The sequence below is a fragment of the Neopelma chrysocephalum genome, unplaced genomic scaffold (genome assembly GCF_003984885.1).
Source record: "Neopelma chrysocephalum unplaced genomic scaffold, ASM398488v2 Primary Assembly neopelma1_25, whole genome shotgun sequence".
Lineage (NCBI taxonomy): Eukaryota > Metazoa > Chordata > Aves > Passeriformes > Pipridae > Neopelma > Neopelma chrysocephalum.
The window spans coordinates 32625987-32638570 of record NW_020897694.1 but is presented as its reverse complement, the minus strand read 5'-3'; the positions used below and the strand labels follow the sequence as shown (position 1 = coordinate 32638570).

General features: G+C 45.5%; 1 protein-coding gene across 1 annotated transcript; it reads left to right on the top strand.

The window, feature by feature from the left end:
• The first annotated feature begins 2755 nt into the window (after nt 1–2755).
• Nucleotides 2756–12258, top strand: LOC113963565 (regucalcin-like). Its single transcript, XM_027674808.1, has 7 exons — nt 2756–2895; nt 6117–6285; nt 6753–6935; nt 8609–8824; nt 10300–10431; nt 11089–11243; nt 11809–12258. The coding sequence occupies exons 2-7, from the start codon at nt 6120–6122 to the stop codon at nt 11857–11859; spliced, it is 903 nt and encodes a 300-aa protein (XP_027530609.1). The 5' UTR covers nt 2756–2895; nt 6117–6119; the 3' UTR covers nt 11860–12258.
• The last annotated feature ends 326 nt before the right edge of the window (nt 12259–12584 follow it).

Genomic DNA, 12584 nt, shown 5'->3' with positions numbered 1-12584 from the left:
GGCCCCTGGATTGCACTGAGGCCTTGGTGTTCAAAGGTGACTTTGTGCACATCACTGTTTCCCGTCTTGAAACAGTGCAGGGGAGTGTCTCAGCAGCTGGGAAAAAAAGAGATTTAAGCAGCCCCACTTCAGGGCAGATGAGTGTGAGACAGTACAGGAAGCGGGGGCTTGTTCTTTTGAGTGTCCACCGTCCTTCATTTACTTTGCACTACAAGACAATCTCAAAGCACGTTACTGAGAAAGTTTGAGTTGAGGGTGATTATGAATGTGGCAATTTTAGGGCTCTGATCTCACTGAAGTGATGAACCCTGAGATAACTGCAGCTCAGGAACCATACTGAAGGGCTGCTGTGGTTGATGGCTAGTGGAGATCTGGAGATGCAGCAGAAAATAAGTGGGCATAAACACGGATAAGCTCCCTCTGCCGTCACTATTGAGGTTTTGTACCCGTGCTCACCCTCACACCGTCGCAGTGGCAGTAGGGTGATTGCCAGCACAACACAAAAAAAAATGCCAATCTTTTTCTGTTGTTGCACTAGAAAAGTAAGAGAAATAGCTTGTACAGGCATGAAAGATTTGGTCAAAGATTAGTTTATCACAGCTGGCCAAGAGGCACCCATGAGACACAGGGAGGATGTGGCTGCTGGAATCCCTCATCCTCCATGCCATATGTGAGTGGGTGGCACTGGGCAAACATCTGAATAACATGTCTCTGTCCATGGGAGCAGAGGCAGGTAAAATAAGCTGCTGCAGACACTTTATGAATGAATGCCGCCTCCCCCTTCTGCAAAATCACCTGCTGGGCTTTGCTATGCTGGTTTCCTATGCTTCACATGAGCAGGAAGAGCCAACTCTGCCAGGAGAGTTGTATTTTTAATGTTGCCGAAATGCCCTGGGAGCGCGTCTCAACACAGCCTCCAGTGCAGAGGCTGTAGCTGCTTTCCACGCCCCAGCCCCAAGGAGCCCAAACTGGTGCTGCTGGCATATTTTGACTTGAGTCCCATGACAGAGCACTGGATCTGGCAAACTGAGCAGTTGCCGGTTCCCTCAATTAGGAAGGCTTCCTCACTTTTGTTTAATCCCTTGCTTATTAATGGCGCTCACCTCTTTGATCAAAGACCAGCACTGATTTCAATTAGGGTTGAGCAAGAACCCAGTGACAGGAAAGGCTGTATCAGGAGGAGCAGCTGCTGTGCCCTGAAGGATTTTTTCACCCTCATGACCAAAATCTATAGTCATAGGTGAAGCGTAGTTATTCCCAACCAAGCTGGAGAAAGTTCATGTAATCCTTTGCTGGCAAAATAACTGCTGAAATCAAAGCAGGCGGCACTGACTGCCTGGGGAGCTCCAGTTCTTCCCATCTTGAGCACAGGGGAGGGACCAGACCCTTCCTACAAAAGGGTGAAGCCACGAAAAGATAAGCCTTGGCTTCACTTTTGAACAACACTGTCGAGTGGGATATCACTGGGGTGAGTAGCTATACCTGTATCTGCCTGGGGTTTTTAATAGCTGTGTCTTCATTAACTCTAACCATGCCTGTTGTCATCTCCAAGAAGGAGGATGACTGTCTAGGTACATAAAAACTGTAAGAGATTGGGACAATCGAATAACAGGCAAAGTCAAGTTTCTGGACTACTGAAAGATGGGATGGACCCTCAAGGGGAATAAGCAGCACAAATATATTTTGGGGAGCTGTGGGGGAAAAAAGGGGGAGCAATGGATTTACTAAATATTTGCAAAGCCACAGGAACAAATTCTGAGCTATTATCTGAGCACATGCCTGTGGGTAACAGAAGACAAATACAATTACTTAAATACTACATTATGTGTTGCGCTAATGCCCTGATGTGCTCTCCCAACTACTCTATGTTGATAAAAACTAGGGACTATAAAAAGAAGCCGTAAGAGTTGCATCAGAGGAGATCAGAGCAGTGGGAAAGAGGAAGCCGCCCTAGAAGGAGACAATGCAGTGGGGTGTCAGCCAGTGGTACAGGGATGTGTGGCTGCCTTTGGCCAACTTCACTAGAAACTTCTGGTTTGCAAACCAGCAATGCTAGAAACAAACAAAATGCATGGCAGGACCAGGCTCTTTATGTTGTGGAAACAATTAACAGAATAGGTGGCTGCCTAGCAAATACATGCACCTGCTACTGCAGGGTTGCACCACTCATCAACAACATCCACAAAGCCTTTGAGATGTGTCTCCTCCTAAAGTGACCAACTTCTGGAAAGGCAAGCAAGACATTGCCATTCTGCAGCATCCATGGCATTTGCTGAGGCTCCCTGGTAAAAGTCCTTCCCCATGTGTGCTACAGGCAGCAGTTTGGAGCTCTTTGCTGTTGTGGGATCAGCCTTTGCATGTTCGAAGTGAGAAGCGCTGCAAGGAGAGCAGGTGACTTCACACACAAGAAGGTTGTGGCACAGATGGGAGTAGGAGCCAAGTCTTAATGATGCTAATAAGCCCTAATCACAAGAATATTTTTTTCTTTATTGCTCAGAGTACTACAAAACCCTCCCCTGCATCTTTCATTAACCTTCCCTTTTATCACCCTAAATTTGGGAAGACTGGGCTAGCCCTTGGGGCAACTGAATGGTGCAACGCCTCAGTTTCCCTCTCTTGCTCTCCTGACATGAGAAAAATACTGAGCAAGGATTTTTTCCTATCACATGTCCTGCTGCTGGCACTGCAAACCAGACCATTCAGAAGGGCTTTGGTCCCTGCCTCATCATTCATGTGACTGCTGACTGAATACAAAATGTAAAAGGTTACCTGCTCCATGCAGATAACATCAACTGTTGCACATTTTTAACCGTCGCTGGAAACAGCATCCAGTTTCATTGGACCAGTGCTGGAAAAGAGTCACCAACTCAGGTCTTGCAATATTGTCCTCAGCAGGTGCGTTGATGTGATGAACTGCAGAGTTTCGCATAGGTGTCCTCCAGCTTGGTAAAAATATTCAGCTGTTTGACTGAGGGGAAAAGGGTTCTTAAAATTCTTTGGTTTATGCAGATAATTGTTTGTATATTAAAACTTCAACTTGACATGAAAAATGAAATGTGTGTTTGCACGGGGGGAGAGCGGGAGGGAAACAGCAAAGAAATGTTTTAAGGCCAGTCATTAATTTGTACTTTACCTATAACTTTTTGGGGGTACTGAAATGACCAGTTTTTGTCCAGATCATTTGAAAAGGGATGTGGACTGAGGTTAGAAAGGCTATTTTCAAATAGCTACCAGAGAGAGGATTTAGTTTGTAGAGCAGACAGGATGTTTTTACATTAGCTTTTCATTTCTAACAGGAAATTTTTCTTGTGGTCTCCAAATTCTGGTAACTTTAAACAGTTTAACTTGGAAAATATTTCAGTGACACCCGTCAGCCCCTTAGTCTCCATAAGGGGTTTAGGCACGAGTCCAGGAGGCTGGAAAGCCAAAAAAATATTGGAGAGAGGATATAGGCAGGGTGAATGTGACATGTTTTTCTGCAGGGATTTTTTTTCTGGAGAATATGGTGGGATTTGATGCTTTTTGATTGGAATTTCTCTTGTCTTTCCTTGCATGCTCATCTCTGATGGGTTAATGTTGTGCCAAGCAGGGTGTGAGGTGCCACAGAAAAAGGTGCCAGGTGGCAGGATGCCTGGGGAGTGATTACGCTGGGATGTTTTCAACCGGGGTTTTTGGGGTCATTACCTCATTTTTCCCTCTGAGATGATGTATTTGGTGAAATGCTGCTGCTTCTGCTGCAAAGTTCCATAGGGTGCTGATAGGGAGGGTTTGACAGGACATGTACCACTGGATAGAAGGGGGACACAGATAGGATGAGACCAGGGCTGCCAGTTTGTGGGGACTCTTCTGGAGGGCAGTGCTGCCTCTTACGGTATGACGACCCTTCCTGTTAAAAACCTCCATTTTCATCTGCTTGTAAAAACAAGTGAAACCTCAGCCAGCAAAGCACAAGTCTTCCCTTCCAATTGCCCTCTTCTTAAAAAAGGGGAGGGCTGATGATGGATTTGAACCAAAATATTCAACAGTATGAAAAACTCCACAGCTGGAGTGACATGCAGGAGCTACTTCTTTGGTGAAGGGGATAGATGCTGAGGCTGGATGTGCAGTCGGGGAAGGGGGACACACACTGAGGCTCCGTGGGACAGGGCAGGTCTCCACAGCATTGCTGGGGGGGGACATGTGAGGGGTGAGCAGGCAGCTGGTGCAGGCAGGTTGATTTCTCCCCTGCCTGTGCCTTGTGAAACAGTTGGCAATAGTGTGATTGCGTACTCCTTATGTGGCATGTGGGATGGGCTGTGAATCAGTATTTCACCACAGCTTATCTGCCAGGCCCCTATTTTGATGTTATGGAAGTTGGAGAAGGAGGATGTAAATGAAACAGGAGCTGGTGGGAAAAAAAAGCTTTAATAAGGCTTGGTTGGGTCAATGAAACAATGGCCAAGACAAATACACACTGTTTTATGCAGATCTGGAGGCTTTCTGCCTCTGCAGGAACTGCACTGCTACCGGGCTGCTGCTGTATGCTGTTTTCCCACAAGGGTGAGAGCAATTCTGTGTTTTCCAAGTCATGATATAATAAAGTCAGCATTGTGTCTCCAAGGCTGGGGTCCCACATATGGCAGCCACATGACACAAAGCTTTAACCCAAGAGAAACTCACTCCGCCAGCTTGAGCATGGTTTAACAGGTTTAAGGAGGTTAAAACTTGGCATCTTATTAAGTATCCTCATCTACACTTTAGACTGATGCTGTTTGCCTATGTGGAGTAGCTTGCTGCCCAGACTCTTGTGGCCAGTTTTTTTGGAAGAGAGAGGGATACAGTTGATAGATAAGTCGTTTGAACCTTACCTTGGTGGTGTGACTCATTTCATGAAAGATCCTGTGCCCCAGCCCTGGCATTTCCACTCACGGTGATTGACTGGCTCTTCCTACATATTTTGAAGTGCATTAGTGCTAATTAATTATCTGTAAACCTTATCACCAGCTCACCTACTAGGAAACAATGCCTGCTTGAAGACAGTAATCCCTAGGACTAATGTTATGTCAGGGATTGGCTGCCTCCCAAGAAATATCTCCCCAGTCTGTGGAAAAAATGTGCTGAGGCTGGTGGGTGCTGGTGGGATGCGGCTCCATTAGCGTTAGCGGTGACTGAGGCAGCGAGTTGACCTCTTTCTTTTGTAAGAGCTGAATGGTGGAGGATATTGCTCACATCCCACTCCACAGCAAGGGCAGGGCAAGACCAGGATCCCTCTTTTGAAGGGCATCAGTGGGCTCTGGACACAAACCTGATGGATTGTGCACCCCATGCCAGGGCTGTGGCTGATTGAGTGGTGTCCCTGTGGGCACCCTGCTGCAATGGGGACAGGGGGATGGGGTAGTTAGGGCATGAACAAATCCTGGCAGAAGCAGGTGCATGGAGTGAGAGGTTCACTGGCGCCTTTGCCCCCAAAGCAGCAACTGAGGTAATTCCACCCCGCAGCCTGGCATGGGGCGAAATTCAGAGTCTGCGGCAGGAGTTGGAGATGAAGCGGGGGTGGTGAGGGCACGGATGAAGATGAAATGCTTAGAGGGAAAGCAAAACAGTAGGATTTCAAAGGCAGGAGCCTTCCTCAGTGTTTGCATATTCACACTGACTTGGTGTGGGAACAGGCACCTGGTCTGGCCTTGGTGGCAGACAGCAGTCGGTGTTACGGGTACATATATGTCTTCCCATGGAGAAAGCCAGTGCATCTGCGTTGGTACGGCAGAGCCTTGTTTTTTCACAAAAAGACTTCTGACTCATTGGTGCTGCTCCCCATGGTCTGGGGGAACCCTTGGGATCACTGATTCCCAGACAACAGCTGGGTCCCAGCTCAGAGCCATGGCCCAGCACTCCCTTGCCTGGAGGCAGGTGCCTCATCAGCAGCTGTGGTTTAGGAAAGTTTTGCTGAGGAGAAGTTTTGGTGCCTTGAGCTCATTTCCAGCCATGAGGCCATGGAAATGCCATAGGAACCTTCTAAATTACTCTGTCATGTGGGATTTGGAATGCTTTGCCATTTACAAACTCTGCTTTTAAGCATCATAGGCATAAACATGACAGCTTTTCATTAAATCCATTATTAACTCTCTTTCCCTCAGACCATGTCCTCCTCCATCAAAATCGAATCTGTTGTGAAGGAGAAGAATCGGATGGGAGAGTGCCCGGTCTGGGAAGAAAGGGAGAACGCACTTGTCTATGTAGACATTAACTCACAGAAAGTTTGCCGCTGGAGCCCAATCACCAATGAGGTGCAGAGCGTGTCTGTGGGTAAGAGTCTGTACTCACTTCATTCTGGGAGTCACTCTGTCTTCCCCATCCATCCCTCCTGGTAGGAGTCCTGCAGCATGGTGGTGTCCCTTACTTTCCATGGGACCACTCCTACAGCGTGTTGCTGAGCACGGTGTGGCCCAAGCCAGCTGAGCAGAGGGGAGTGTGCTCTGGTGTGGAGGACCATGTGCATGTTGCCCTTGATAAGCCTAAATGGGAATGCATGTTTCATTTGGGACCTGCAGAGCAAGACATACAGTCCTAATGACTGTGTCTGCCCAGAAGCGGGAAAATCTTTGGAACACAGAGCTAGTGAGATATGCTAACGATCCCAGGGGAGAAGGATCTTAGCATCAGCTCAGCCTTTCCTGGGTCAGGGTTCTCCCAGTGAAGCCCAGATGCCCTCAGTGAGTGCTGACTGATGGCCTCAGAGCTACCTGTCGTCTTCTGCTCCCTCTCACCCACAGATGCCCGTGTCGGCTCGGTGGCACTGCGGCAGTGTGGGGGCTACGTCATTGCCCTGGGAACCAGGTTTGCCTTTCTGGACTGGGACACCCAGGCAGTCACCACCATCCTTGAGCTCGAGCAGGATAAACCCAACAACAGGTTCAATGATGGGAAAGTGGATCCAAAGGGGAGGTTTTTTGCTGGTAAGTTCCTGGCAGAAATTTCCCCCAGAGCACAGGGAAACTTATTACAGCATATTTTATTAACGCATTTTATTCTCTGTTATTGATTCCTCCGTTGAGTTCCCTACAAAATCCGCTGTCACAAGCATGAGCCATTTTGTGAATGCTCTGCTCAGTTACTGCCCGATGAAGGAGGACTAGGGACCCAACATTCTCTGACCTAAATGAGGAGAGAGGCTGTTGGCAAGAGCCATCCTACAGGAAGGCTCTGCAACTTGGTGAATGATGTTTGTCAAACACCTGCCTCTGTGGAAGGTGAAAAGCCAGTGAAAGGCTCATGTAGGTGGGAAGTTTTCTGGTGGTATAGAGAGGGATGCAACTTCAACCTGGAGAGGAGGAGGCTGAGGGGAGACCTCATTGCAGTCTACAACTTCCTTGTGAGAGGAAGAGGAGGGGCAGGCACTGATCTCTTCTCTGCAGTGACCAGTGACAGAACCCAAAGGAATGACCTGAAGTTGTGTCAGAGGAGGTTTAGGTTGGATATTAGATAAAGGTTCTTCACCCAGAGGGTGGTTGGGCACTGGAACAGGCTCCCCAGGGAAGTGGTCACAGCACCAAGCCTGACAGAGTTCAAGAAGCATTTGAATGATACTCTCAGACACATGGTGTGATTCTTGGGGATGGTCCTGTGTGGGGCCAGGAGTTGGACTCGATGATCCTTGTGGGTCCCTTCCAACTCAGCATATTCTGTGATTCTAGAACAAAACATGAGCTGCAGCTTGTATCCGTCACATGCAGCCTCTCCCAGTTGGCCTGTGGGAAATAGGAATGTGGAGAGAGATCCTCAGCCTCCTGAAGGCAGGAGGGAGGTTTAGATTGGATATTACAAAAAGCATCTTTACCCAGAGGATGGTCAAGCACTGGAACAGGTTCCTCAGTGGTCATGGTCCCAAGCCTGCCAGAGTTCAAGAAATGCTTGGACATTGCTTTCAGGCACATGGTGTGGACCTGTATTTTATGATCATAGACCATTTAAATGATGAAAGTGGCCTACAAAGAGCAACAACAAAAAGAGCACATGATGCTTACCTGCATCTCAGCTTTTACTGTGAGCAGAACCTGAACCCCTGGTGTATCATGGTGCTCCTTTGAGTCTTTGGTGTCTGTGACTTAAACCTCATGACAGTGCAAAACCTCATCCTTTCACTGGCCAGGATCAACTCTGTGGGAGGCACCTGCTTCTGATGTGCTCCTTTTCCTCCTTCTCATCAATCTCTCAGGGCCTGGTTAGACCCTTCATCATAGAACTGTAAATTGTAGAATCATATAGTGGTTTGGGTGTAATGGGATCTTAAAGACCATTTAGTTCCATAAAGACCACCTAGTTCCAACCTCCCTGCCATAGGCAGGGACATTTTCTACTAGACCAGGCTGCTCAAAGCCCCGTCCAACCTGACCTTGAACACTGCCAGGCATGGGGAATCTACACCTTCTCTGATCAACCTCTTCCAGTGTCTCACCACCCTCACAGCAAAGAATTTCTTCCTAAAAATATTTTCTTTTTAGGAAGAAAAAAAAATCACAATGCTGTGATTCTCCCTAGGACCTCTGGGTAACACTCGGAGGAGTGTTTTTATTAAACACGATGAACAAGCTTCTGCTTTCTTCTAACTGTGCTCCTATTTCCACTTCAGGTACGATGGCTGAAGAGACAGCACCAGGCGTCCGAGCGAGGCGGCAGGGGGCGCTCTATACCCTTTTCCCTGACCATTCCGTAATAAAACAGTTAGACCAGGTGGACATCTCCAATGGTCTGGATTGGTCCCTGGACCACAGGACCTTCTTTCACATTGACAGCCTGACATACGCTGTCCATGCCTTCAGCTATGATGTGCACACTGGAAAGATTGGTACACGTGCTTTTTAAACTTGGTGACAAGTAGCTCTATTGCTCTTTCTGCAGCAAGACCTGGGCCTGTGAGATGTGGTTATTTATTTGACAGATCTCATATCTTCTGGTTGCAACTTGTCAGTAGGCTGACTGTGGTATTTCTCAAATTTAGCTACTTATCAGGTGTATTTGGTGAACAAACTTTTGACAGTCCTCCAGCTTACTTTCATCAGGAGAGATGGCTCATATTTAGACCCATTCAAGGAGTTCTAGGGAACAAGTCATTTATACTCCAAAATGAAAGGGTTTGCAGGATGCTATTTACTCTTGAGTGCCATCTACTGGAACACTTTGGTTGTACTAGCTCCATAAATACAGGTGAAGAATGTGCATGCATATATGTCACAGAAAGGTATTTGGAGGATCAAGTTATCATTGTGACTGAGGTTTCCCAATTCTGAAATTAATATTGCCTTCAGATGTTGGCAAATTTCACTTAAATTCACTTTCTGGGTAAATATTTTTTATTATATCTACAAAAAGGAAAATTTAGGTGCAAGAATAATGGATATAACTTCATTTCAAAACTGTGAAATATTTCTGTGCAGTATCAGCCTGATGTACTCCATGCGAATTTAAAAGGCTGAACCACCTTTGTACTCTAATGAGTGTGGACTTTGTGTAATCACGACTGAAAATTACACAAAATAACTACATTCATTCAGATTTCACTTTGCTGAGAACAACTATTTCTACAGATTTTAAGATATAAGATTTCTAAAGAAGATTTTTTGCGACTTTCCCTGCTGAAAATACAAAAATGTAATGTGTTTGAGCTTCCTAGCCTTAGCTAGGCTTGTGACTGTCTCTTTTTGGGTGGTGATAGCCAGAAGGTGCTGGGTCAGTGCAGGTGGTCCACTGCCCATGGGCCCTGCTCCATGGACCATGCACGTGCCCTCCAATCCATCTGCACTGCATCCTAGACCACTAGCAGTTGGCATCCAGTCTTAATCAAAACTGGTTGCTTGGTTGGCCATTAAGAAGTGAAGTTCTTGATCTTTAGCTGGGACCAATGGCTTATCACCGATGTTTAAATGCACGTCATTATTTATGTGACGTATCCAGACTGCCATGACCAATTAAAGTCCAGGAAAAGTTATTGCACTGGCAGCAATCGTGTTATGGCAGGTAGCAAGTGGGCTAACAAGGGAGATGGGGGCATTTTGTTCTTTTCTCTCAGTAAAATAATAGGAGCCGTAATTCAGTACAATCCCAAAATGCAGTGGTTTTGCTGGGGGCTTGTTTCTGCCTAAGAAAGGCTAAGTCAGGCTTCTAACAGTCTGCAAAATGCGTATGTGATGTACATTTTGCAGAATGTCTTTCTCACAGAAAACAAACTTAGCTGTTTGCAAGAGCATGGAAGATGTTAGACTGGAATCTGATACAGAATCGGTAGCAGCCCACATAACACCAGCTTTGTATCTCTTCCTGCAGCCTGCCCCAAACTTTTGTACCATCTAGAAAAGGAGGAGCAAATGCCTGATGGGATGTGCATAGATGCAGAAGGGAAGCTCTGGGTGGCCTGTATTGATGGCGGCAGAGTCATTCGTATAGACCCAGAGACCGGTAAGACTTCCACCAGCCTGTGCATATGAACATGAGAGAAATGGTAGCCAGGAAGAATGGTTTGGAGGCGAGATAAGAAGGCGTAATTTATTGCCCATTTCTGCCCCATGGGTTGCCAAGAACATTGCTGGTTCAGTCCCCGATCATATAGATTGCAGCTCCCTGTGCTGCCTTCCAGTGCCAGGTACTCCTGCTCCCATGGTTTGCTGATGCAGCACACACTGTTCTTAATAATATCACTAAAAAAAAAAGTGTACTGCATATCTACTGCAATTAAAAAAACCCCTCCTAGTGTTGTTTAACTTAATGTTTAACTAGGAAATGATATTAAGGAATGAATGATGGCCATCCTAGATCATGTGTTCCTGCCCTTCCTGGCCTCACATACTGTATTGCTGCATTTTGAGAAACGGAAGTGAAGCCTCACAGATATGGGGGAGAGCCTGAAATTTAGTTAGAGATGAGACAGATGAAAGAATTTGATATCCCCACAAAGTATCCTTTAGAATATGGTTTCTGTCTGAAGGGGAGATGCCTTCTGGGTAAGTCCCACATCTGTGCCATGCACACTACATTCATAATTACATTCATAGTACATTCATAATTACATGCTTCCTAGAAAATGGACATCAGAAAACAGTTATATGTTTTTCCCAGGAAAAAGAATCCAAACTGTGAGGCTGCCTACTCCAAGGATCACCTCTTGCTGCTTCGGTGGAAAAGACTACTCAGAAATGTACGTGACTTCTGCATACGATGGACTGGATGAGGCCACCTTAGCTAAGGAACCTCATGCAGGAGAGATTTTCAAGGTGAGCAGATTTTATTTTTTCCTTTCTATACATCAGACCTGCCAAACCTCATATTCTGAGAGTGTGTTGGTGTTCACCAAGCTTACATTTGTCTTGAATGGGCAAACCATATTAAAAATTACTATGACTTGTTTTGGAAATAAGGACCACATATATGGGCCGCAGATAACATTTAAATTAGCAAAATTATTGAATGGTGCTTGATAATCTTAGTGATCCTAATCTTACGGAGTTTGAAAAAACTCCATGTAATTACTCTTTTTGGACTCCTCTTGAGCAGGGGACCCTACACGTTGGAGTTGGTTGCTGTAATATTTGTTCTACAACATTTGAATGTTTTCATTATACTCGGCGATTTATCTGTTTCCTTCCTTCCTTTCTTCCTTTCTTTCTTTCTCTCTTTCTCTCTTTCTCTTTCTTTCTCTCTCGTTCTTTCTTTCTTTTTCTCTTTCTTTCTTTTTTTCTTTCTTTTTCTTTTTCTTTCTTTCTTTCTTTTCTTTCCTTCTTTCTTTCTTTCCTTTCCTTTCTTTCTTTCTTTCTTATCTATTTATATTTTTTTTAACAGATAACAGGCCTGGGTGTGAAAGGGATCCCACAGAATTTCTATGCTGCTTGACCATTGACACTAAATAGCAAAGACGAAATGCTTGCATCTTGTAGTAACTCTGACCAGGAGAAGTCAAATGAACTACAGAATTTATCTGTGTGAGGATTTCTAAGCCCACATTTGGGAGTGTGGTTGTTTGGAATTGAAGATATTTCTTCTTCTGTGGGCCCATGGCTTGATGCAGTAGGTTAGAGAGGTAAAGTTAATCTATATTACAGCTTGATAGCTTTTGTGACTTACCATAAACCTCTTAATGCAGAAGCGCAGTTTCGTTGAACTTTCTGACAACTGGTTCTGGATTTTCAAGTCTATGCAGTTCCGAAGCAGAATCTGACTCCTCATGTTACAGTGATGTACCAGCAATGATATGGCAGATTTTAATAAACATTTTAAGAGTGGTGACTTGAACTGGACTGTTCTTTTGCTCTGGGACTCCCCCTGAGGTGTTTTTTTTTTTGATGATCAGACCTATCTGTAGTATCCAGATTCTATTTTTAGATCCTTGTTAACCTTTTTCCAGGCTGTCCTCTAAGACATCATTTAGGCTGTTGAAAATAAACTACGCAACTATATTTAAAAGAATGCTTACAGATGTTTTTTCTCTGCATTCAGAAATTACCATGAAAACACTGACTGACCATACACAGTCAGTGCACAAACAGGCTGTGAGCTACCAAGATACAAAAAAGGATGCTCAATAGAGTTGCCCTGTCAGGGGTCATATTTACACCCAT